The 21644-nt window shown below is 47.9% G+C and overlaps 1 protein-coding gene across 2 annotated transcripts in view; it reads right to left on the minus strand.

Annotated features, from left to right (window-relative positions):
* Positions 1-21644, minus strand: part of TBC1D2 (TBC1 domain family member 2) — a 55568-nt gene that overhangs the window by 17949 nt on the left and 15975 nt on the right. For both annotated transcript variants that reach the window (XM_043567351.1, XM_043567352.1), the window contains 3 exons: positions 17322-17455; positions 12552-12742; positions 3964-4356 (listed from right to left, as the gene is read on the minus strand). In XM_043567351.1, coding sequence (XP_043423286.1) covers positions 3964-4356; positions 12552-12742; positions 17322-17455 — 718 coding nt within the window. The remainder of the gene's footprint in view (positions 1-3963; positions 4357-12551; positions 12743-17321; positions 17456-21644) is intronic.

The following is a 21644-nucleotide window of genomic DNA, read 5'->3' on the forward strand; positions in this document are numbered from 1 at the left end:
AACACAAGAGAGGCGGGATCCAAATCCAGGTGTGTTCACCAGGTGTGTTCAGCAGGAATCGAAAACTACTGCTGGGTGAAAGTGCACCACCGCCTTTCTGCCTCCTGGCACCGTCCCTCTTTCCTCAGTCCAGGCCCAGAAGATGCTCACTGGCCTCTCCAAGGCTTTGGACATGTTGCGTGGGGCAGCCTGCCTCCAGCCCAGTCAGGGAGGAGGGTGGGAGTGCGCACCCTTGGAGCGGCAGTGGGGTGGCCTCTGGGCAGCACCTTCCCATTCGGCTTGTCGCCCTACCTTGAGTGTTCTTCTTGGCTCAGAACTGTAGGGAGGAAAAAGAGAGAGCTCAGAGAAGAGAATGCCACACGACAGTCGCCAATAAGCAAAGGAGGAAAACACAACTGGAGAAAGGGGACAGGAAGAAGAGAGTCTGCCTGTTTGCCTTCATAGGGATCAGGAGCCTGGGAATCTTCTCTGGGAAATGCTGCATGGACTAGCCCTTGTGCTAGTGGGGAAGACAGTGGGTCGGGTGTGGGGAGACCTGGGGTCTAGCCCAAACCTGCTGCTTGGGTTGTGTGGGCTGGTCCTTTCCCCTGTCCAGGGGTCAGCCGTCCCTGCCAGAAAATGAGGGGGCAGACTAGATCTCTGCGTCTCCCAGCTCTGCTACTCAAGAGGTCGATGATTCTGTTCTCAAATTGACACCTTCAACAAGGGGGCACTTTGTTAAAGTTGCATGTCCTCAGTCACACGGCAAGCAAGTGAACATGCTCTGTCCCCAGACTGAAAGACAGTGGATTTTTGATGAGTGTTCTATTTTTTTCTAGATCAGACACATTAAAGGCTAACAAATGAGGAATTCTAGAACTTGCAATTCTTTCTAGCACAAATGCTGGGCCTCTGAGGATCAGCTACAAGGTACAGTTGGTTGATTGTGAATCTCCCCATATCTGGGCTCACTGATAAATTCCTGAACATGCAAATCCAGGGGCATTCTCAGTCTCCTAGGTGAGTCCACGCTTCTAGTCAATTCTCGGGGGCAGTCTAGAGGCACCCAACGGATCTATTTCTCTGACCCCGGAGCTGCTTTATAGGGTCTTCAACTGTAGATCCCTGCAAGATGGGCACAGAGAAGACTCTCAGCAGGGTGGAGGAGGGTAGGGAAGCAATCTTTATTTTTTAATATGAAATTTATTGTCAAACTGGTTTCCATACAACACCCAGTGCTCATCCCAACAGGTGCCCTCAATGCCCATCACCCACCCTCCCTCCCTCCCAACACCCATCAACCCTCAGTTTGTTCTCAGTTTTTAAGTCTCTTATGGTTTGGCTGCCTCCCTCTCTTTTTTTTTCTTCCCCCTCCCCCATGATGTTCTGTTAATTTTCTCAGGATCCACATAAGAGTGAAAACATACGGTATCTGTCTTTCTCTGCCTGACTTATTCCACTTAGCATAACACTCTCCAGTTCCATCCACGTTGCTACAAAGGGCCATATTTCATTCTTCCTCATTGCCAAGTAGTATTCCATTGTGTATATAAACCACAATTTCTTTATCCATTCATCAGTTGATGGACATTTAGGCTCTTTCCATAATTTGGCTATTGTTGAAAGTGTTGCTATAAACATTAGGGTACAAGTGCCCCTAGGCATCAGCACTCCTGTGTCTCTTGGGTAAATTCCTAGCAGTGCTATTGCTGGGTCATACGGTAGATCTATTTTTAATTTTTTGAGGAACCTCCACACTGTCTTCCAGAGAGGCTGCACCAGTTTGCATTCCCACCAACAGTGCAAGAGGGTTCCCATTTCTCCACATCCTCTCCAGCATCTATAGTCTCCTGACTTGTTCATTTTAGCCACTCTGACTGGCATGAGGTGATATCTCAGTGTGGTTTTGATTTGTATTTCCCTGATGAGGAGTGACATTAAGCATGTTTTCATGTGCCTGTTGGCCATCTGGATGTCTTCTTTAGAGAAGTGTCTATTCGTGTTTTCTGCCCATTTCTTCACTGGATTATTTGTTTTTCAGGTGTGGAGTTTGGTGAGTTCTTTATAGATTTTGGATACTAGCCCTTTGTCTGATATATCATTTGCAAATATCTTTTCCCATTCCGTCAGTTGCCTTTACAATCCCAGACTTCAGCCTCTACTACAAAGCTGTAATCAAGACAGCATGGTATTGGCACAAAAACAGACACATAGGCCAATGGAATAGAATAGAGACTCCAGAATTGGACCCACAAAAGTATGGCCAACTAATCTTTGACAAAGCAGGAAAGAATATCCAATGGAAAAAAGACAATCTCTTTAACAAATGGTGCTGGGAGAACTGGACAGCAACATGCAGAAGAATGAAACTAGACCACTTTCTCACACCATTCACAAAAATAAACAAAATGGATAAAGGACCTGAATGTGAGACAGGAAACCATCAAAACCCTAGAGGAGAAAGCAGGAAAAAAACCTCTCTGACCTCAGCTGCAGCAATTTCTTACTTGACACATCTTCAAAGGCAAGGGAATTAAAAGCAAAAATGAACTATTGGGACCTCATCAAAATAAAAAGCTTCTACACTGCAAAGGAAACAATCAACAAAACTAAGAGGGTAGGGAAGCAATCTGATGGAAGCAATTTCCCAGCCCTGAGAGCATTCTAACAACTTCAGTCCATCTGCATTTGAAAAGATTTTGTTTTCATTCTGAACTCAAAAGAATCTCTGGTCTTAAAGGAAAAAGATTCAGAGACTGGTTATGTGGTTTGTTCATGCTGAAGGAAACTGGAAGGGAATCTGGGTTTCATGTTATCTTCCTTTACCCTGCCATCAACCATGTGAGTAAGAACAGTTAGGCCATTTTTTAGGGAGGTGAGGGGACCTACCCAAGATCAAGGTCACATAGCTAGTAAGAGGCAGAGCCTAGATCCAAACACAGGTTTGCCTGACTTCAGAGCTGGGGCCGGGACCACTGTACCACTGCCCACTGGTCTTGCAAAAGCTTCTGGATTTTTCTTTTTTCCTTCTGTTTCCCCTCTTCCAGTAGCAGTGCTTTGGTCCCATGGCACAGGAGCCCCCACAGTTATACGTATGTATACACGTGTGGCTGTGTGTGGCGGGTTTGGGGCAGGACTGGCCCCGGTTATACAGCTGCCTTTAAGGACAGTGGGGGCTATGAGCGCCGATCCCCAGCCTCAGGCCCCTGGGAGGTCTGGCAGCTCCTGTCACCATGTCCTGGAGAGGACACCGCAGTCCACGGCAGGCATCACACCTAAAATCAAGTTCCTGCTCCCTGTGCCGCAGTGGGTCTCTGTGGGAGCCACAAGCCTAGGTAAGGAAGGCAGGGAGGGTGGCAGTAGCTGAAAGGCCCAAAGAGACCAGAAGGCAGCAGAACAGACACTAGTCAGAGAGTTCCACGTTCACACCTCCTCAGCACGGGGCCCCTTGTCAGCCTCAGCCTTCGTGCATGCGGTGGGGGGCAGAGTGACAGCCTCACAGGGCTGATAGAGCATCAGGTGAGGTGATGCAAGCAGGGCACTTGGGATAGTGGCCGCCACACAACAGACAGTCTCACAGAGGAGCAGCGAGTACTGCCATCGTTATGAGCAAGTCACAGCCAGCCACACATTACACACACCTACTGTGTGCCGGGGGAGGCCGCCAGGCACCTTGGGGGCTTCTGAGGGCGTCACCGTGGCACTTAGCTGCCCTGGCACTCAGGAGTTCTGACCTCATCTTGTGCTCTTCCATCGCTAATGATAATCTCGAGATCCCTTCCCTTTCCAGCCTGGGATATCAGGAAGAGATCAAATTGCACAGGGCCTTCTGGTTAAGAAAGAAACAGCAATATTTCCACCAAGATCTATTTCAAACACGAATATTCCAGTATTGAGGGCTACCCCTGCTCTATCTAGGAAACCCTCAGGGTTGCGAACAGTGCCCTCCCAGAGGGCCCAGGGCCTGGGGGGAGGGGCCCCTACCTTCAGGTGCTCCATCTTCTCCTGCTGGCTCAGGAAGTCTCTGTCAGCAGTCCCTGAGGGCACAGAGGGCTGGGGAGGCGGGCGCATGAAGGTCTGGGTGACCTGCTCAGAGAGCTTGCAGATGACCTGCTGTTTGGCCTGGTTCTTGTCCATGAGCAGCTGCACGTGCTGCTGCAGCTCCCGCACCTGCTGTTCCTGCAGGTTTGCTGTCTGTGCCAGGCTCTCCCGCTCCCGCTCCAGGGCCTCCAGCCGCCTGCCCAGCTCTGCGATCTGCCGCACTTGGTGCCGCACCAGCTCCAGCCGGTCCTTGTCCTCGGCCGCCAGGTACGCGCTGGACGCCCTCTTCTCCTGCTGGGCAGCCTCTAGCGCCTTGTGCAGGATCCTCACCAGCTCCTGGGTGGGGGAAGGGAAGCACTCTGTGAACTTGGGGAAGGCCCATGAGGTGCCAGAGACTCGGCACTGGCTACCCCCGGTTCTCCTAACAGCCCTGGGCGGTGGCTAGCATCATCCTCTCGGCCACCTCATTTTCTCTTTTTCTGTCCAAGAAAGTTTTACCCAGACACATGGTTCCCCAGCTAAAGGCTATGTTCGTAGCCAGGCTTATGGCTAAGTGTAGCCTAGCATCTGTTCCGCTTAAGCGCGATTTAAGAAATTAGGTGGGTGGCTTGTGGGTCCTGCCTTTGAAACCACTACCCATGTGCTCCCCTGGTCTGGGTGCCCTTTCTTCTGGCTGGGAAATGGCAAGAGCTAGAGCAGCCAGCTTGGGCTCATAAGCGGATGGTGTATGTTGAGGACGGCAGTTGCCCTACCAGCTCAGAACTGCTCACTTCCCTCTCTGGATTCTTCTGTGAGAAGACAGGAGAGAAATAAACTTCCAAACTGTTTTAGGCCATAGTGGTCTGAGGCTTCTCTGTTACAGCAGCCGAGCCTGTGCCCTAATTAATACATGTCCATTTCAGAAGTGAGAAAACGGATGTCCTGCAGAGTAGGGTGCAGTTTCATCCCAAATCCTAAGTCTGCACTTGGTCAGTAATGAAGGCAGGGGCGGCAGCAAAGTGACAGGCCAGCACTTCTCTCGCTCGATCCCAGGCAGACCTTACTAATTAATCTCCCTATTCCTTCCTGCTAAGCCTCACTGAGGCCTCAGAATCCTGAATACAGCAAATAGTAGTCACTACCAACGGAGCTGGGAAAGCACTGGGGAGGAAACAAATGGGCAATCCTCACACTAAACCACACAGAGAGCCTCATTCAGTCCACTGTGCCCGGCCTCTTAGGCCACCAAGCAATGCCTGGAGGGCTGGTGCAAAAAAGCCTGAGAGCTCAGAAGCAAAGACCTCTATTTATCCCGTGAAGGGGCACTGGACTCAGAATGAAACTCAAGGTCTGCTTGGCTCCCCACATCTTCAAGCCCCCAATCTCCCCAGGACCTGTGCTGCCCCAAAGCAAGGATATGGATTCATTTAAGACCAGGATCAGAATATCAGACGCCAGGAGGCCCAGTGGCCAGTCCCATGTGAACCTCAGAGCCTGGTAGGCAGGGGAGGGGTTTGGGGCCGTTGCTATGCTCCATGCCAGTCTCATCTGGAAAAACATGGTTTCCAGAGACCAGTTACCTGTATCCATGCCAAAGTATTTAACTAGATGAATCAGCTGGATAGGATTACTGCTGAGAACAATTCCATTTTGGAAGAGAACTGCACCAAACCATGGCTTCATATGAGAAATTAATGGCGAGATCAAATTAGCACGCATCTTCTGAAACCTCGGAACCGTCGACTGTCTCTCTTCTGGTTCTCTCCCTTCCCTCCCTCCATCCAAACTTTACGAAGCCCTATTCAGTGCCAGGCCCCGGGGTGGGTGCTGGGGCTTAGAGGGGGATTGGTCAAGAACCACCAAGGCTGGTGGGAGTGAAGGTGAAACACTATAATGCAGTGATTTACTACAAGAGGGAAGCAAGGGTGTTTGTGGGGACACAGAGCAGACAGCAAGGACTTTTGCCTGGGGTGGAGGTGGGGGAAGACCAGTATATTCTACAGAAAGGCAGAACAGTTTGAACTCATTCGTAAAAAATAAGAAGGGCCAGAGATGGCCAAGCAGCAAGTAGGAGATGAGGGTCGGAAGGGCTTTCCACACTTGGTGAGTCCACAGCTCAAGCAAAGGCCCACAGGAAGGAAAGAGCCCGTGTGGGGCTGTGGGCATCGTTGGGCGTGGCTGGAAGGTGGGTGGGGAGGTGGTTGCAAACCAAATCGGAATGTTTGGAATGAATCAGCTTCTCAGGCTCTGCGGAGAGAGCTCACCGTTCCTGTGGTTCCAGGATAACTGAGAAGCTGAAACCATTTTCTGGTTCGGCTGAGATGTGGAGATTACCCTGGGAACTGCCGGGTGAAATAACCAGCAGACCACTGTTCAGACTTGTCTGAGGCTCAGAATCAGGCAGGGATCTTCTGCCAACTTTGGGAGAGTCAACTCTGAAGCCCATTTCATTATATCCAGGTGCCTCCCCATTCCTACTTCCAGCCCAGGAGGCCCTCCGCCCACCCCAGAATCCCCACAACAGAATGAGACAGGGAGAAAGGAACCAGGGAAGGGACAGAGTGGGAGCAGGAAGCACAAGATGAGGAGTGTGAATGGACTTCGGATTCAGAAAACTTGGAGGCTGGCAGGCCTGGGGGAGACCACCTGGTCAGGTCGCCTTGCTGTCATGTGAGGGCACTAAAGACCAAGAAAGGAGAAGGAAGAGGACTAAAGGGACTTGGTGGATCCCCACAGGTGGGAAAACACACCATAAGCGAGGACCCCCAACTCCTAATCTAGGGTCTTCCACTTCTCCATGATGGGTAGTTAATAGATTTTGCACTGAAACACTTCTTCCAATTTCCTTAAAAATAGAAATAGCCCATGTTCGTAGCAGCATTATTCCCCCAGCACCTAAGAGATTGGGAATAACCCATATGCCCACTGACGGTGAGCAGGTAAACAAAATGTTGCATATATGTATGATGGAATAAACTCTGCCTGAAAAAGGGAGGAAATCCTGTTATAGGCTACCTCATGGACGAACCTGGGGCCATTATGTCACAAAAATGTACATACATACTACATAGAAATATTAAAAACAAAAATGGAAGCTTGTGATACATCTTCTTCTGAAGCTTCTCTGGGCCTTATGATATGCTACGGCACCTCTCCAAGCTGTCAGTATGGAGCAACACCATCACTTGCAACAGTGCAAGGATACTCCTTGTATGGACACACAATTCCCTTATCCCACCTGCAAGGAGGGACATCCAGGTTGTTTCCAATTCCCACAATTATAAGCAGTGCTTTAGAACCAATTCTTAGAAATAGAAGAGCTGATCAAATGGCACTTTTAATATACATACGTAGTTTATTTTTTCAGAGGGAGACAGAGAGAGTGGGGGGAAGGCAGAGAGAGAGGGAGAGAAAGAGAATCCCAGGCAGGATCTGAACTGTCAGTGCAGAGCCCAATGTAGGGCTCAAACTCACCAACCGTGAGATTATGACCTGAGCTGAAATCAAGAGTCGGATGCTTAACCGACTGAGCCACCCAGGTGCTCTGCTACTTAAAAAAAAAAAAAAAAAAAAAAAAAAAAATTAATGTTTATTTATTTGAGAGAGAGAGAGAGAGCAGGGAGGGGCAGAGAGGGTGAGACACAGAATCCGAAGCAGGCGCCAGGCTCTGAGCTGTCAGCACAGAGCCCGACGCAAGGCTCGAACTCACAGACTGTGAGATCATGACCTGAGCCGAAGTCGGACGCTCAATTGACTGAGACACCCAGGCACCCTATTTTTTTTTTTTAATGTTTATTTACTTTTGAGAGAGAGAGAGAGAGACAGAGAGAGAGAGAGAGAGAGAGAGACACAGAATACGAAGCAGGCTTCAGGCTCCAAGCCGTCGGCACAGAACCCGATGCGGAGCTCAAACTCACGAACCATGAGATCATGACCTAAGCCAGAGTCAGAGGCTCAACTGACTGAGCCACCCAGGTGCCCTGCCCTGCTTTTAATATTTCTTAATCAAATCAATGTTTGGTCCATTTCAGACTTTGATAACTGGCTGCAAGATGTCATTCTATTAAAAAAATTTTTAATTGCAGGAGAGTTGATTGTTTAAATTTTTAAGATCCAACAAATCTTTTTTTTTTAATTTTTTTTCAACGTTTTTTATTTATTTTTGGGACAGAGAGAGACAGAGCATGAACGGGGGAGGGGCAGAGAGAGAGGGACACACAGAATCGGAAACAGGCTCCAGGCTCTGAGCCATCAGCCCAGAGCCCGACGCGGGGCTCGAACTCACGGACCACGAGATCGTGACCTGGCTGAAGTCGGATGCTTAACCGACTGCGCCACCCAGGCGCCCCACAAATCATCTTTTAAAAAAGTAATCCTTTACCTTATTAAATAATGAGCTGATACTTTCATCACTCGCTAAAATCAAGGTGGATGGGCCCAACATTGCTGGGGAAAGAGCACTGGACTGAGAGTCTGGCACTCCAGCCACTGACCCTTAAGAGGCTGGGTGCTAGCAGGGTGCAGATGAAGGAGCACTGGAGTCACAGAGGCCTTGGCTCTATTCCAGGTCCATGGAGGGGTATCTAATGAGGGTGTTTCAGAAAAATGAACTTTGGCTTTGTCATATGTAAAGTGGAGATCATGATCCCTACACCTTGGAGAGCCACTTAAAGGATGAGAGAAAAAGGGTGGCAAGTGTCCCTCCCCAAGCGGAAGCTACAGCCAGGGTCCCTCTTGACCCTCCCTCTACGCTGAAATCTTTGAACTCTGTACTCTGTATAAGGGGAGTGTACACTGAGGTTCCTGGCTGGGGTTCTAGGGAAGTACATGGTTGCACTTTGCCCCCAACAAGTTTTCTAAACAAATTACCCCGAGGGAGCTAAGTTGACCCCAGATAGGGCCTGGGAGGGGTTCATCATCCCCAGCAGTCGACAGATGGCCAACATCACTACAAACAATGGGCTTCCCTCTGCCAGAGCAGACAGCCTTCAGGCTGGGTGCAGTTTTGTGAACTCTGAGAGCCACCCGGCCAACCAGCCATCTGGTGCTATCTCCCAGAGTCCAAATCTCTTGTGGGGCCAGCTACAAGGGCCTGGGACTGATAATAGCTCAACAGGTACTGGAGTGGCCCTATAGTTTAATATGACACCAGATACAAGGACTGTGTTCATATTTTCTGAAGAGCAGTTACGGTGCTCTCATGCTGGACTATACCTGGAGAACATGGAGGAGGTGGTTGGGCTGGGATGAGTCCTGGATCGGGGGAAGGAGGCCAGGGTCTCAGTCTTGGCTCCTTCAGCTGTGTGACCTCAGGCCGGTCACCTACCTTCTCTGAGATCCTTAAGCATGGCATGGTAAAAAGGGAAAAATCTCTAGAAGCAGACAGACCAGAGTGTGAAACCTATCTTGGCCGCTGGGAGACCCTGGGCATTCAGAACCTCTCAGAACCTCAGTTTCCTCTTCGGGAAAAGGGGGCTAATAACTGTAGTATTAGAGATAATGCATGGAAAGCCCCAGCACAGAGCTGTGGCCACACTTAACACCAGTCATTCGTGCTCTTATCTGCTCTTCGTTACCCAAGGGCAGGGAGCCAGTGTACCTCTGTGTCCTCCACGGCGTCCAACAGACTTTGAGAATCTGAGATACAAATTCTTAAAGAATCACAATTGCTATTGGCAATGGCCACCTGGGTGGCTGAGCCAGGACAAGACCCACTTCCCCCTTCCAGTTCCCACATCCTCCTGCACCCTCAGGCAGAAAGAGAGTACCTCCCAAGAAGAGACACAGGAAAACATCTTGCAGATGTGAGCCCAGGACATCCAAGGGGCTGCTTCCCCAGCTGAAGAACTGGGCTCAGAGAGTCTCAGATGGACAGTGGCCCTCTGATTGGCATTTCTGCGTGTCCGGGGCACTGCTGGGTGCCCTGAGGTTTTGCAGGCCTCCTCTATCCTACCTCTGGGCCAAGAATTGATCTTTTCTCCTTCCCCTCTTTGGTTTTGGTATCTGGGCTGGAGTTAAAAACCTGAGTGGGTAAAGCTGGGGCTCCCCTCGCCTGATGTGGGGTTAAGACTTGACCCTCGCCTATCACTGCTAGGCCACTCACTTCTTGGAGGTCCTCACGGGTGCCTGTCTGTCTTCCCAGAGCCCCTCAGAGGAACGTGTCACTTCTTGTAAGGCCATTAGGAATCAATAAGGAGGGCAGGGAATGCTGCAGTAACAGCCCAAACCAACAAAGCCTGCATCTGCTGGGCGGCTGCTGGCTGCCAGACACCGGGCTTTACAAATCTGGACACAGGCCTCTCCAGTAAGCCCAGCTGTACACGTACAGAGGAGGAAGCTGAGGCTATGCAAGGTTAAGAAACTTCTTTGGCCAGAACTGCGGCCTATACCTTCTGTGCTCAGTCTCCCACGTTTGGGAGATGGGCAGGAGAACACAGAAACCACTCATCCCATGAGTCAAAAGTGAAACTGCAAGACTCTCTCCTTCTGATTGTCTGTCCCAGGCCAGGAAAGTGAACAGTAAGAAAGTCCAGGTTCTTGGGGGTGGCTGGGTGGCTCAGTGGGTTGAGCGTCCAACTTCGTCTCAGGTCATGATCTCACAGTTTGTGAGTTAGAGCCCCGCATTAGGGTCTGTGCTGACAGCTCAGAGTCTGCAGCCTGCTTTGGATCCTGTGTCTCCCTCTCTCTCTGCCCCTGCCCTGCTCGCACTCTGTCTCTCCCTCTCAAAAATAAATAAATATTAAAACGAAGAAATAAAGTCCAGGTCCTTTAATGCTTGAACAACTTCCTCCTGCCATTTTCACTCTGATGGCAGGGGAGCTGTCAGCAGCCTGGGTGGGCCTTACTGATCTCCAAGAGCTTAACTTCATTTACTGAAGAATGCCACATTCTCCAGGGTAGCACAGATGTTGGGGGCAAACCTCACTGAAATCTAGGTCTCCCGGGCCTCTCTCCTTCATTCAATGATTCCCGACACCTTTAAAGCAAAGGCCAAGCCACAGGAGGCTGCCCATATTTCCTAGAAAGAAGGGGAAGGTGTGATGAAGAGAGAGGCAGAGGTCACATCCAGATTTCTTTTCCTGGCCAGGTTCAGCCTGGAACTTATGCTGTACTGGTCCAGGGATCAGGCAGCTGCTCCCACCCAGCTGCATGCTCTCTTAGCTCTCAGGACCGCCGGCCGCCCCGCGACGGGAACGGGGGACGATGGGAGGAGAAGAGAGCTGGGCTGCTAAGTGATAGCGGAGGGGACTTCACACGCCGTGATGATGTATGTGGGTGTTCGCGGGCTTACCGCCTGTCTCTGCCACGAAATGTAAGCCCTGCAGGGGCGGGGCCTGCGTCTCTTCTCACTGTCCCCAGCACCTAGAATACCACGTGCACGCCACAGGTCCTCAACAAGGACTTGACACAAAAACAAATGGATTGAGAACATGTAAACGGATGAGCTTCCTCCCTTGAGAACTTCAGTCAAGGCCTGCTTCATTAAATGTATCCGCTGACCTGCCAGGAGTGAAGCCTCTGCTACTTGCCTTGGTATCAGCTTAGGGCAAGAAAGGGCAGAGGAGGGGCAAAATTAGGCAGGGAGAGCATTTTTCTAGGCTGTCTTCTCCAAACACAGAGCCGCAGAAAGGAGAAGACATGTGAAAGGAGACTATTCAGAGGTAAATACAGTGTACCCCCCTCTTCCCCAGAAGCAAGAGCCGGGAGATAAAGCAGAAAAAGACTCAGGGCAGCCAAAGCACAAACATGAAAACTTAGGCCTTCTTCTCGGAGGAAGAGAAGTGTGGGTTCTCAGTGGGACCCAGTGAGGCATCACCAGGCACCACCCTTGAGGTTTTCAGTAACGACTGCACTAACTTAACCACTTTTATTGTGCCAAAAAGAGCCCAGTGTCGCAGTCCCTCTCACCCCCTGCCTTGGGACTCTCACTACTTCACAGAGTCACCCCAGAATGTGAACACGACTTACTCTCTGGGTTGTAGGATTTGGGAATGATTTGAATGTCTGTGTATGTGTGCGATCTGTGTTCTACAATGACCATGTGACTCTTTTTCTTAACTGCTATAATTAATTTCTCTATTAAGCCTAAGTCTTCCTCATCACTGTCCTCTTTCGGGCCTGCTTGAGCCCTAGAGCCACACAGACCTGCCTGATCTCTCTGTCCTCTGACAGTCCTTCAGGGAGCTGCACCGTTACCAGCTGCCGGTTCCTTCAGCAGCCCCTCCCAGGACCTTGCATCCAGACCCCCCTCCTCCGAATGCTATCCCCCTTCAGTGTGGGGACGGGCCATGCACAGTCCTCCAGGAGGAGTCCAAGAGCAATTACAAAGTAAGTTCCAGAGACCTGTCCTTGAGGGTCTTCCGACACCTAGTCTGAGTGTCCACAAGTCCCTTAGTAATTAACAGCACAGCATTTTCAACCACCAGCAGTTTGGCTGATAAGGACCACAGACTGGCATATACCCAGCGGGCTGATGTGCCGGGTCTAGTTCAAAGGCTCCAGGCCCAGAGGGGTCCACTGGAGCCTGGGGCCTCTCTGGGGACAGAGCTCACCTTCTGAGACTTTAACTCCTTGGTGAGCATCAGAACCTGCTGCTCCAAGGCCAACACTTTTTCCTGGGCAGTTCGGTTCCGTGTGAGTCCTTCGGCAAAGAGTGGGAAGGTGTTGTTCTGGCGCTTGGCTTTCTGAAGGAGATTGGCGGTCAGAGAAGACTTGGGCGTAGGCTTTGGAGAATCCGCTGGATCTTTCAAAAGGAGGAACACAGAGGTTATGATCAGTGGCCTCAGTGGTTCTCAAACTTGAGCTTGCTGCAGAAGCACCTGGAGGGCTTGCTAAAACACAGACTGTGGGACCCTACTCCCAGACTTTTCATCAACAGGCCTGGAGCAGGGCTTGATAATTTGCATTTCTAAGACATTCCTAGGTGATGCCGATGCAACCTGCCCAGGGCTCACACTTTGAGAACCACCCGACTCTAAAAACATTATTTACACTGTACTGGCTGGTCCTTCAGCCCATCCTCTAAAGTGTGCCTGTCCTGTGCTCTTGGATCCCCGCCTGCATGGGTGATCTCCTAGGACACCACTGGTGCAGGCGGCCATCTCCTCAGGCACAAGCCCTGGCAGGATGTCGCTTCTTATCTCAGGATCCCACCTCTACCCTGTGGGCAAGTTCCAAAGTACACACAACTGTTCAAGATAGGAGTATACAGTATCTGTACTCTGCATTCTTGCCCCAGAGAGTAACTCAAACTCTTGCTTGACTCCTTTTAATTAATTATTTGAGAGAGAGAGAGAGAGCAAGCGAGCAATGAGCAGGGGAGAGGCAGAGGGAGAGAAAGAGAGAATCTTAAGCAGGCTCCACACTCGGTGTGGAGCTGGACACAGGGCTTGGTCCCACGACCCTGGAATCATGACCTGAGCCAGAATCAAGAGTCAGACACTCAACCGACCGAGCCACCCACGTGCCCCTCTTGTTTGATTCCTATTACAAGCTAGGTCAGGACACATATTTCCCATAGTTGATTGTCCCAAGGCTGCACAGTTCTTTTATTTCCTATTTCCTCTACATACATGTCAAACACTGGCTCATGGGCCAAATCCAGTCTACAGGCCAAATCTAGCCCACAGCCTGCTTCTGTAAATAAAGTTTTATTGGAACACGGCCACACTCATTTGTTTGTACATTGTCTGTGCTGCTTTCGCTTCACAGGGGCAGAGTTGAGTGTGGCAATGGAGACCATATGTCCCACAACGCCTCCAACATTTACTCTCTGGCCCTTTGTAGAAAAGATTTGCCAACCATTGCTGAATTTCTTATTTCATTTGATTTTTATCTTATTTTATTCTTCATTCAAATCCAACATCAGAGTCATTCACCCATGCTGCCTTGTTTTGTCTTATCTATCCGTTAGTAAAGGATCTGTCATCAGCCTGCATCCAGGGACATTTTTCTTTTTCAATGTTTTATTTATTTATTTATTTATTTATTTATTTATTTATTTATTATGTTCACTTATTATTTATTATATGAGTCCATTATCTTTAAATGAATTGATATATAAATACTTAATATTTTCTCAGTTGTAATTTCTAGTACAGTGAATAACAGTAGATATAACCTACATTAACAAAAGCTCTTTGGGGTCTTCAGTTACTTTCTTTTTTTTGTTGTTTCTATTTTTTTTTTTTTAATTTACATCCAAATTAGTTAGCATATAGTGCAACAATGATTTCAGGAGTAGATTCCTTAGTGTCCCTTAGCCAACCCCCTCCCACAACCCCTCCAGTAACCCTCAGTTTGTTCTCCATATTTATGAGTCTCTTGTTTTGTCCCCCTCCCTGTTTTTATTTTTGTTTCCCTTCCCTTATGTTCATCTGTTTTGTCTCTTAAAGTTCTCATATGAGTGAAGTCATATGATTTTTGTCTTTCTCTGACTAATTTTGCTTAGCATAATACCCTCCAGTTCCATTCACAGAGTTGCAAATGGCAAGATTTCATTCGTTTTGATTGCCGAGTAATACTCCAGTGTATGTGTGTGTGTGTGTGTGTATATATATATATGTATACATATATACATATACATATATATATATATATATACACATACCACATCTTCTTTATCCATTCATCCATCGATGGACATTTGGGCTCTTTCCATACTTTGGCGATTGTTGATAGTGCTGCTATAAACATGGGGGTGCATGTGTCCCTTGGAAACAGCACACCTGTATCCCTTGGATAAATGCCTAGTAGTACAATTGCTGGGTCGTAGGGTAGTTCTATTTTTAGTTTTTTGAGGAACCTACATACTGTTTTCCAGAGTGGCTGCACCAGCTTGCATTCCCAATGTTTTATTTATTTTTGAGAGAGTGCAAGCAGAAAAGGGACAGAGAGAGAGGGACAGGGCAGAGAGAGAGGGACAGAGGATCTGAAGCAGGCTCTGCGCTGACAGCAGCGAGCCCAGTGTGGGGCTCGAACTCACGAACCATGAGATCATGACCTGAGCTGAAGTCGGACGCTCTACCAACTGAGCCATCCACAGCTCTCAGTGCCAGAAAAGGTTTGCTTCTTCCAAGAAAATATATGTATTCTTAGGGATGCTGGAAATCATCTAACACTTGCATTTCCCTCTTTGCCTTGGCTGCTGAGAAGCTCAGACACACTGCTGCCCACTCTTTGCTACTCTATAGGATATCTTGATCTTATTTAAATTTCCTAACCCAGATGACTCATTTTATTTCCCCTGATGTGTATTTTAATAAGCTATCCCCGATCCTTTTGGGACTAGTGTGTTAAATATAAGGACGTGGTATGGGATCCCAGGTGAGGGCTTAGAGGATGAGCCGAATAATTTACCACGTTTCTTCTGGGGCCAGCCAAACAATCTTGAACAGATAAAAAACTACTCGAGTAGGTGACGGGAACCAGAAACTCCCTGACCTTGTTGGGTACAAGAACAGAATGGTCTTGTTCTAGACTTGAAAGAAATCTGGTTGCACTGCGTACAACAGACCGCAGAGCTCCGAAAAATGCAGTGCCTCTTTCTCTTTCCTGCCACAGGGTATAGAAGAGCAGGGGGGCTCGCTGTAGCCCTGTTGCCCTCTGATAATAATACTGCCCACTCACCCTGAGGGCAGGCAAGGTAGGGGTCACTATGCCCATTTCACAGTTGGAGAAATGAGGCCCAGGAGGGTGGTTTTTCAATCAGTGCTGTAGGATTTCATGGGAGTGTGGCAGAGCTGACTGGGAGGGACGGGTGGGGAGCCAAGGGGAGCCCAGACTCCCACCTCTGCCTCAAGTCTGCTGTGGTCTGCATTGTATATTAGATTTTGTTTATGGGGGTCAAGGAGTCATGGCGAGAAAAATGTAGTCTGAAAAATCACCACTTTAGAAAATGAGGCTTGAGGTGGTGGTCACTCCACTTTTCCATCCTCAGTTCCCTCATTTAGTAAACGAGAACAACAATGGTATCTAGTAACCGCTCAGGATGTTGGAAGGGTTAAAGAGGTTAATGCAGGTGCTAAGTGCACGTGGAAGAAGATTCTGGTAAGTGACAGGAGCCAGTCCTGAAGGACCAGATATTTCAGATTCCATTTATATGAACGATCCAGAGCAGGCAAATCTACAGAGACAGAAGGTCGAATGGTAGTTGCCTAGAGCTGGAGGATGCAAGGTTTCTTGTTGGGATAATAAGCATGCTCTAAAATTGATTATGGTGAGGGGCGCCTGGCTGGCTCAGTCAGTGAAGCCTCTGACTCTTGAGTTCCACTCAGGTCATGATCTTACGGTTCATGGGTTTGAGGCCAGCATCGAGCTCCATGCTGACAGTGCAGAGCCTGCTTGGGATTCTCTTTCTCTGTCTCTCTCTCTCTGTCCCTCCCCACTCATGCTCTTCCTGTCTGTCTTTCAAAATAAATAAATAAACTTTAAAAAATAAAGTAAAATAGATTATGGCGAACTGTATACTTCGAATGGGTGAATTGTTTGATATGTGAATTATCTCTTAGTAAAACCATTAATTACCAAAGGGAAAAAAGTGCTTAGAGTAGCCCTGGCACAGAGTAGGTGCTAGATGTGGGTGCTGGTTTTATTACCATTGATTGGAGAGAGCACCGGTCCCCTCTCAGACTGTTCACTGTGACCTGCGCGGCCTCACCAGACGCTGCTCCAAAGGGGAGATTTCTCTGGAGTCACTGCTCCACAGAAGCCCCCACAGGGCTGCCTCAGCTGGTTTTCTTCCATTTCTAGGTTACAGTATGTCTTGGGGAGGGGGCACCCATGCTAATTGCAAAAGAAGTCCAACCCCCACGGCGGTGTGGGCCACTCGTATTTTGTGCAATGATTAAGTGCTATGGAGGGGCCGGGATAGACACGCAGAGGTCATCTGCTCTGCTTCTTCAGGCAGAGATCTGATTTTGCTCAGCCCACACAGGCATTTTCATATCCTTTCCTTATAAATTAAAAAAAGTAAGAAAGAAGAAGTGAGAGACATTTTCATTACTTTGAGAATCACTGCAGGAGTGTCAGTTTGGGAAGACGGGGAAGAGTTCTGGAGGTGGGTGATGGCAGTGGTCGACGTGAGTGTGCTTAATGCTACTGCACTATACACTTAAAATGGGTTAACGTGGTAAATTTTATGTATATTTTACCACAACGCTATTACTAAAAAAAGGAGTCACTGCTACCAGACCCATAGAAACAAGGAGTGACCTGGAGAGTGTCCTATTGGACACACACAAGCGTAGATGTTGGTTTTGGGGGAGGAAAGAGGGCACTCGCTTGGCCTCTGAAGGCCCAGCTCAAACCTGGGCAGTGCTCACCTGGGGTGCTGGGGTCAGAGGGCAAAGGCTGCTCTGCCCTCGGAGGTTCTCCGCTCAGTGGAGAATCTTCCCCTGGAGGTCCGTGGCCTGTTCCTGAGGCCTGCCTGTTGCCCCGAATATTGTACATCGTGTTTCTGAAAGGAAAACAGAGGAGCATGAGGCTGCCATCCTCAGCCCCAGTCATGCCCGGAGCGGTCTGCCACACTCCAGGCACCCTGCAAGATGCATCCCGCCCGAGCGCTCCCCACCTGCCTCGCCCGTCGTTTCATGTTCTCATTGTACTTCCCGCCTTCCACACATGATATTGCTAATAACAGAAGCTTGATTCCCCCACCCCCAAACCCACTGCTGGAGTGTAAGTTCTCTTGAGTGCAGGGATGTTTGCCTGTTTTGTTCACTAAGATATTTTGTGTTTTTTTGTGTGTGTTTTTTAAATGTTTATTTATTTTTGAGAGACAGAGACAGACCGTGAGCAGGGGAGGGGCAGAGAGAGAGGGAGACACAGAATCCAAAGCAGGCTCCAGACTCTGAGCTGTCAGCACAGAGCCCAGGGCTCAAACTCATGAACCATGAGACCTTGACCTGAGCCAAAGTAGGATGCTCAACTGACTGAGCCACCCAGGTGTCTCGTAATATTTTGTGTTTTTTAAGTTTATTTATTTTTGGGACAGAAAGAGAGCATGCATGTGCATGTGTGTGAATATGGGCAGGGGAGGGGCAGAGGAAGGGGAGGGGCAGAGAGAGGGAGAGAGAGAGAGAATCCCAAGCAGACTCTGCACTGTCAGCACAGAGCCCAACACGGGGTTCGATCCCACGAACTGTGAGATCGTGACCTGAGCTGAAATCAAGAGTCAGACGCTCAACAGACTGAGCCACCCAGGCGCCCCCATGCATGCCTAGCATAGCGCCTGCAGCATTGAGGGCACTTACAGCATACGTGCTGAATGAATGCTGAATGAACTTGCCAAAGGAATCTTCCTGAAACTTTCATCTGGTTTTATAACTACTTGCTCAAAAACCATCAGTAGCTCCCTACTTCTGCTGAGCAAAGTTCCAAACCGCTCCTGGATCCTTCTCCCCTTGCACTCTTTCCCCACTTAGATCTGTTCTCCCTTGAGGCCTTCACTAATCATCTGGTCTCCAAGGAGTTTACTGCACTTTGTGAATGGGCTACCCTTTGACCAAGTACTTGTCTAGGCTGAATAATGGTGTCATTTCTTCAAGAGCTGGACAGTAACCTACCTGCATGTCTGTGGCACCTGGTACTGGGCTGCACATGCCCAGTGTGCAGGCTCAAGACACTTTGGGTTTGTAGGAAGGAACTAGGTAGCACCAAAGGCTGGCCTAGGACCACAGCCACAGTAAAATTCATGAGGCAGATAAAAGGACATTCAACTGAGTTTATTTTCCCTTGCAAAGATACAAAAGTAGATGTATTCCAAAATTATTATTTTTTTTTTGAGAGGGAGAGAATGTGAGCAGGGGAGAGGCAGAAGAGAGAGAAGAGAGAGAGTATCCCAAGCAGGTTCCACACTCAGCACAGAGCCTGATGTGGGGCTCAGTCCCATGACTGTGAGATCATGACCTGAGCTGAAATCAAGAGTCAGACACTTAACTGACTGAGCCACCCAGGTGCCCCAACATATTCCAAAATTAACAACAAGGAAGAGGAAATGATTAAAAGAGTTCACCAGGTCAGCGTTTTCTGAATGGCAGGTTCTAACTATTGGTAGATTATAAAATCAGTTTAGTATCATAACCAGCATTTAAAATATGGAATGGAAAATATCAGAATGCACCGCACTTTGAAAGAGTTAATATTTTGTAAGTTTTACTGAGCTATATATGTGTACTGAGCTATAAAACTCACAGTTTGAAAACAATGCACTAGGGGGTCATTTACTTAAAAGGCAGCAATAGCGTGGTCAAAAAAGAAGGGGACATAAAGGTCTACAGATCTGTGATGGAGTCTTGGGTCTGCTATCATCTCTATGTACAACATATACTTCTAGCAGTAAGATGGAAAAATTACCCTGAAAAACCCTTATTCACAAACACCTAGATGCTAGGTAAACACCAAGCATATTTCAAAAATATTTAGCTAAATTTCCAAGAAAGGAAGGGAAATTCTTGGGGCTTAAACGTGAATTCAAGTGAGAAGGTGACTACGTAGATTAGATTAGTCCTCAGCAAACATTCACTCCTTTCCCACCACCTCCGTAGGAGCAGAGTACTTCTTCCCTCTCCTGTGGGCTCAGGCAAGGCATGTGATTTGCTTTGGCCAAAGGGATGTTAGCAGATGTGATCTAAACATAGGCTTAAAACATCCTTGCATATAGGGCTAGTCCTCTTCAAGAACGAGTCTCAGGCAGCTGCTGGTCTGTGGCAGATAAGAAATACGAGAAGTAGACCTAGATCTTACCAACAGCTTAGAGTTAAGACCAAGTGAACCTAGCCTGTATCAGCTGAATCCAGATGTGTGAGAAGTGATCATATGACACTGAATTCTGAAGTGTGTTTGCAGCATTATTGCTATGAAAATTGACTTAGGATATGAGTTTGCTCTGGGGTCAACTGTTTTGTTTTTTTGAGATATAACTGACACATAACATTCATTTCAGGTGTACAACAGATTTATCCAATCTAGTGTGAAATTATCACCACGATACGTCTATTGAAGATCCATCACTACGCATGGCCACAAGATGTTTTTCATAGATCAACTGTTGATTCCAGATGCCTAGAACCTTGGCTGTTGCATGAGAGGAAAGAAAGCATTTGGACCCAGAGTGCAGAGTTGAAATTGAAATTCTTACATACAGCTGGGAGTCCCAAGATGAGGTGAGTTAGGAAAAAACATGCCTGCTGGTAAAATCAACACAAGGAAATTCTAGGTGAAGGCTTTGGGCATTCAAAAATTTTTCTTGTGATATCTTTGTTAGGTTTTGGTATCAAGATAATATTGGCCTGACAGAATGAATTGGGGAAGTGTTCCCTCCTCTTCTTTTTTGGAAGGAAGATTTTGTGAAGAATTGGTATTGGTTCTTTTTTTAAATGTTTGGTAGAATTCACTAGTGAAGTTATCTGGTCCTAGGGTTTTTCGTCTGTATGGGCGGGGGGTAGTTTTTTTTTATTATTATTATTAATTTAATCTGCTTACATGGTATAGGTCTATTCAGATTTTCTCTTTCCTCTTGCATCGGTTTTGGTAATTTGTGTCTTTCTAAGAATTTGTCCCTTTCTTCATTTGTTGGCATAAAACTGTTCATAGTATCCCTTTATAATGTTTTTTATTTCTGTTAGCTTGGTAGTAATGTTCCATCTTTTGATCCTGACTTCAGTAATTTGAGTCTCATGTCTTTTTCTTGGTCTGTCTGGCTAGAGGGTTGTCAATTTTGTTGATCTTTTCAAAGAACCATCATTTGATCTGAAATTTGTTTTTAAAACAAAATCCAGTCTTTTGGTATAGTTGGGTCCAGAGTAAGATAGAAAATTGTACTTTAATGGAGAGTATAGCTGACTGATGGAGGGAAAATCAATCTGTTAAGTTAGGAACAGAGAAGAAATTAGAACTCAGCATTCCAAATGCTTGACTTTGAAATTTGGTCTTTGATTGCTTTTGCTCTGTTGTTGTTGTTATTATTAAGTTTTATTTGTTCATTCTGAGAGAGAGTGAGAGAGAGCATGAGCAAAGGGACAGAGAGAGAGGGAGAGAGAAGATCCCAAGCAGGCTCTGCATCATCAGCCCAGAGCCTGACAAGGGGCTAGAACTAGAGAGTGTGTGAGCCAAAATCAAGAGCTAGATGCCCAACTGAGTCACTCAGGCCCCTTCTTGTCTGTTGTTATTAAGATTCTATTGTAAGATGCCTCTGACTCTTTGACTTAGTCACCTCCCCTTCCCAGTTCTTACTTTCCTCATCTACAAATGAAAGGGTAGTAGTCATATTAAAAAGAAAATGGTGGTCCTGAGGAGCACTATTTACTGAGTACCACTTTGTGCTGGGTCCTGTGCTGAGCCCCATTACATGCATCTCACAAATCACAGCCACACAATTAGAGAGGACTCAGGAACACATTCCTATAGCCAGAGGCGCTCGCTGGGTGGGTGACCATCATTGCTGCCTACATGTCCCCTTGACTCCCCTATGTGTCTAGGGGCTCACAAGAGTCATTCCTGGGGTAGGGGAGGGTACAGAAACCCTGACTCCGGGGCAGCAAAGGGCCTCCTAAGCTCTAGCACACATCACCTCTGGAGATAGATGCTCATTAACTACTGACACAGCCCAGGTGGCCACTACCTAGCCGAACTATTGCACTTGGAAG

Source organism: Prionailurus bengalensis, chromosome D4 (genome assembly GCF_016509475.1).
Source record: "Prionailurus bengalensis isolate Pbe53 chromosome D4, Fcat_Pben_1.1_paternal_pri, whole genome shotgun sequence".
Lineage (NCBI taxonomy): Eukaryota > Metazoa > Chordata > Mammalia > Carnivora > Felidae > Prionailurus > Prionailurus bengalensis.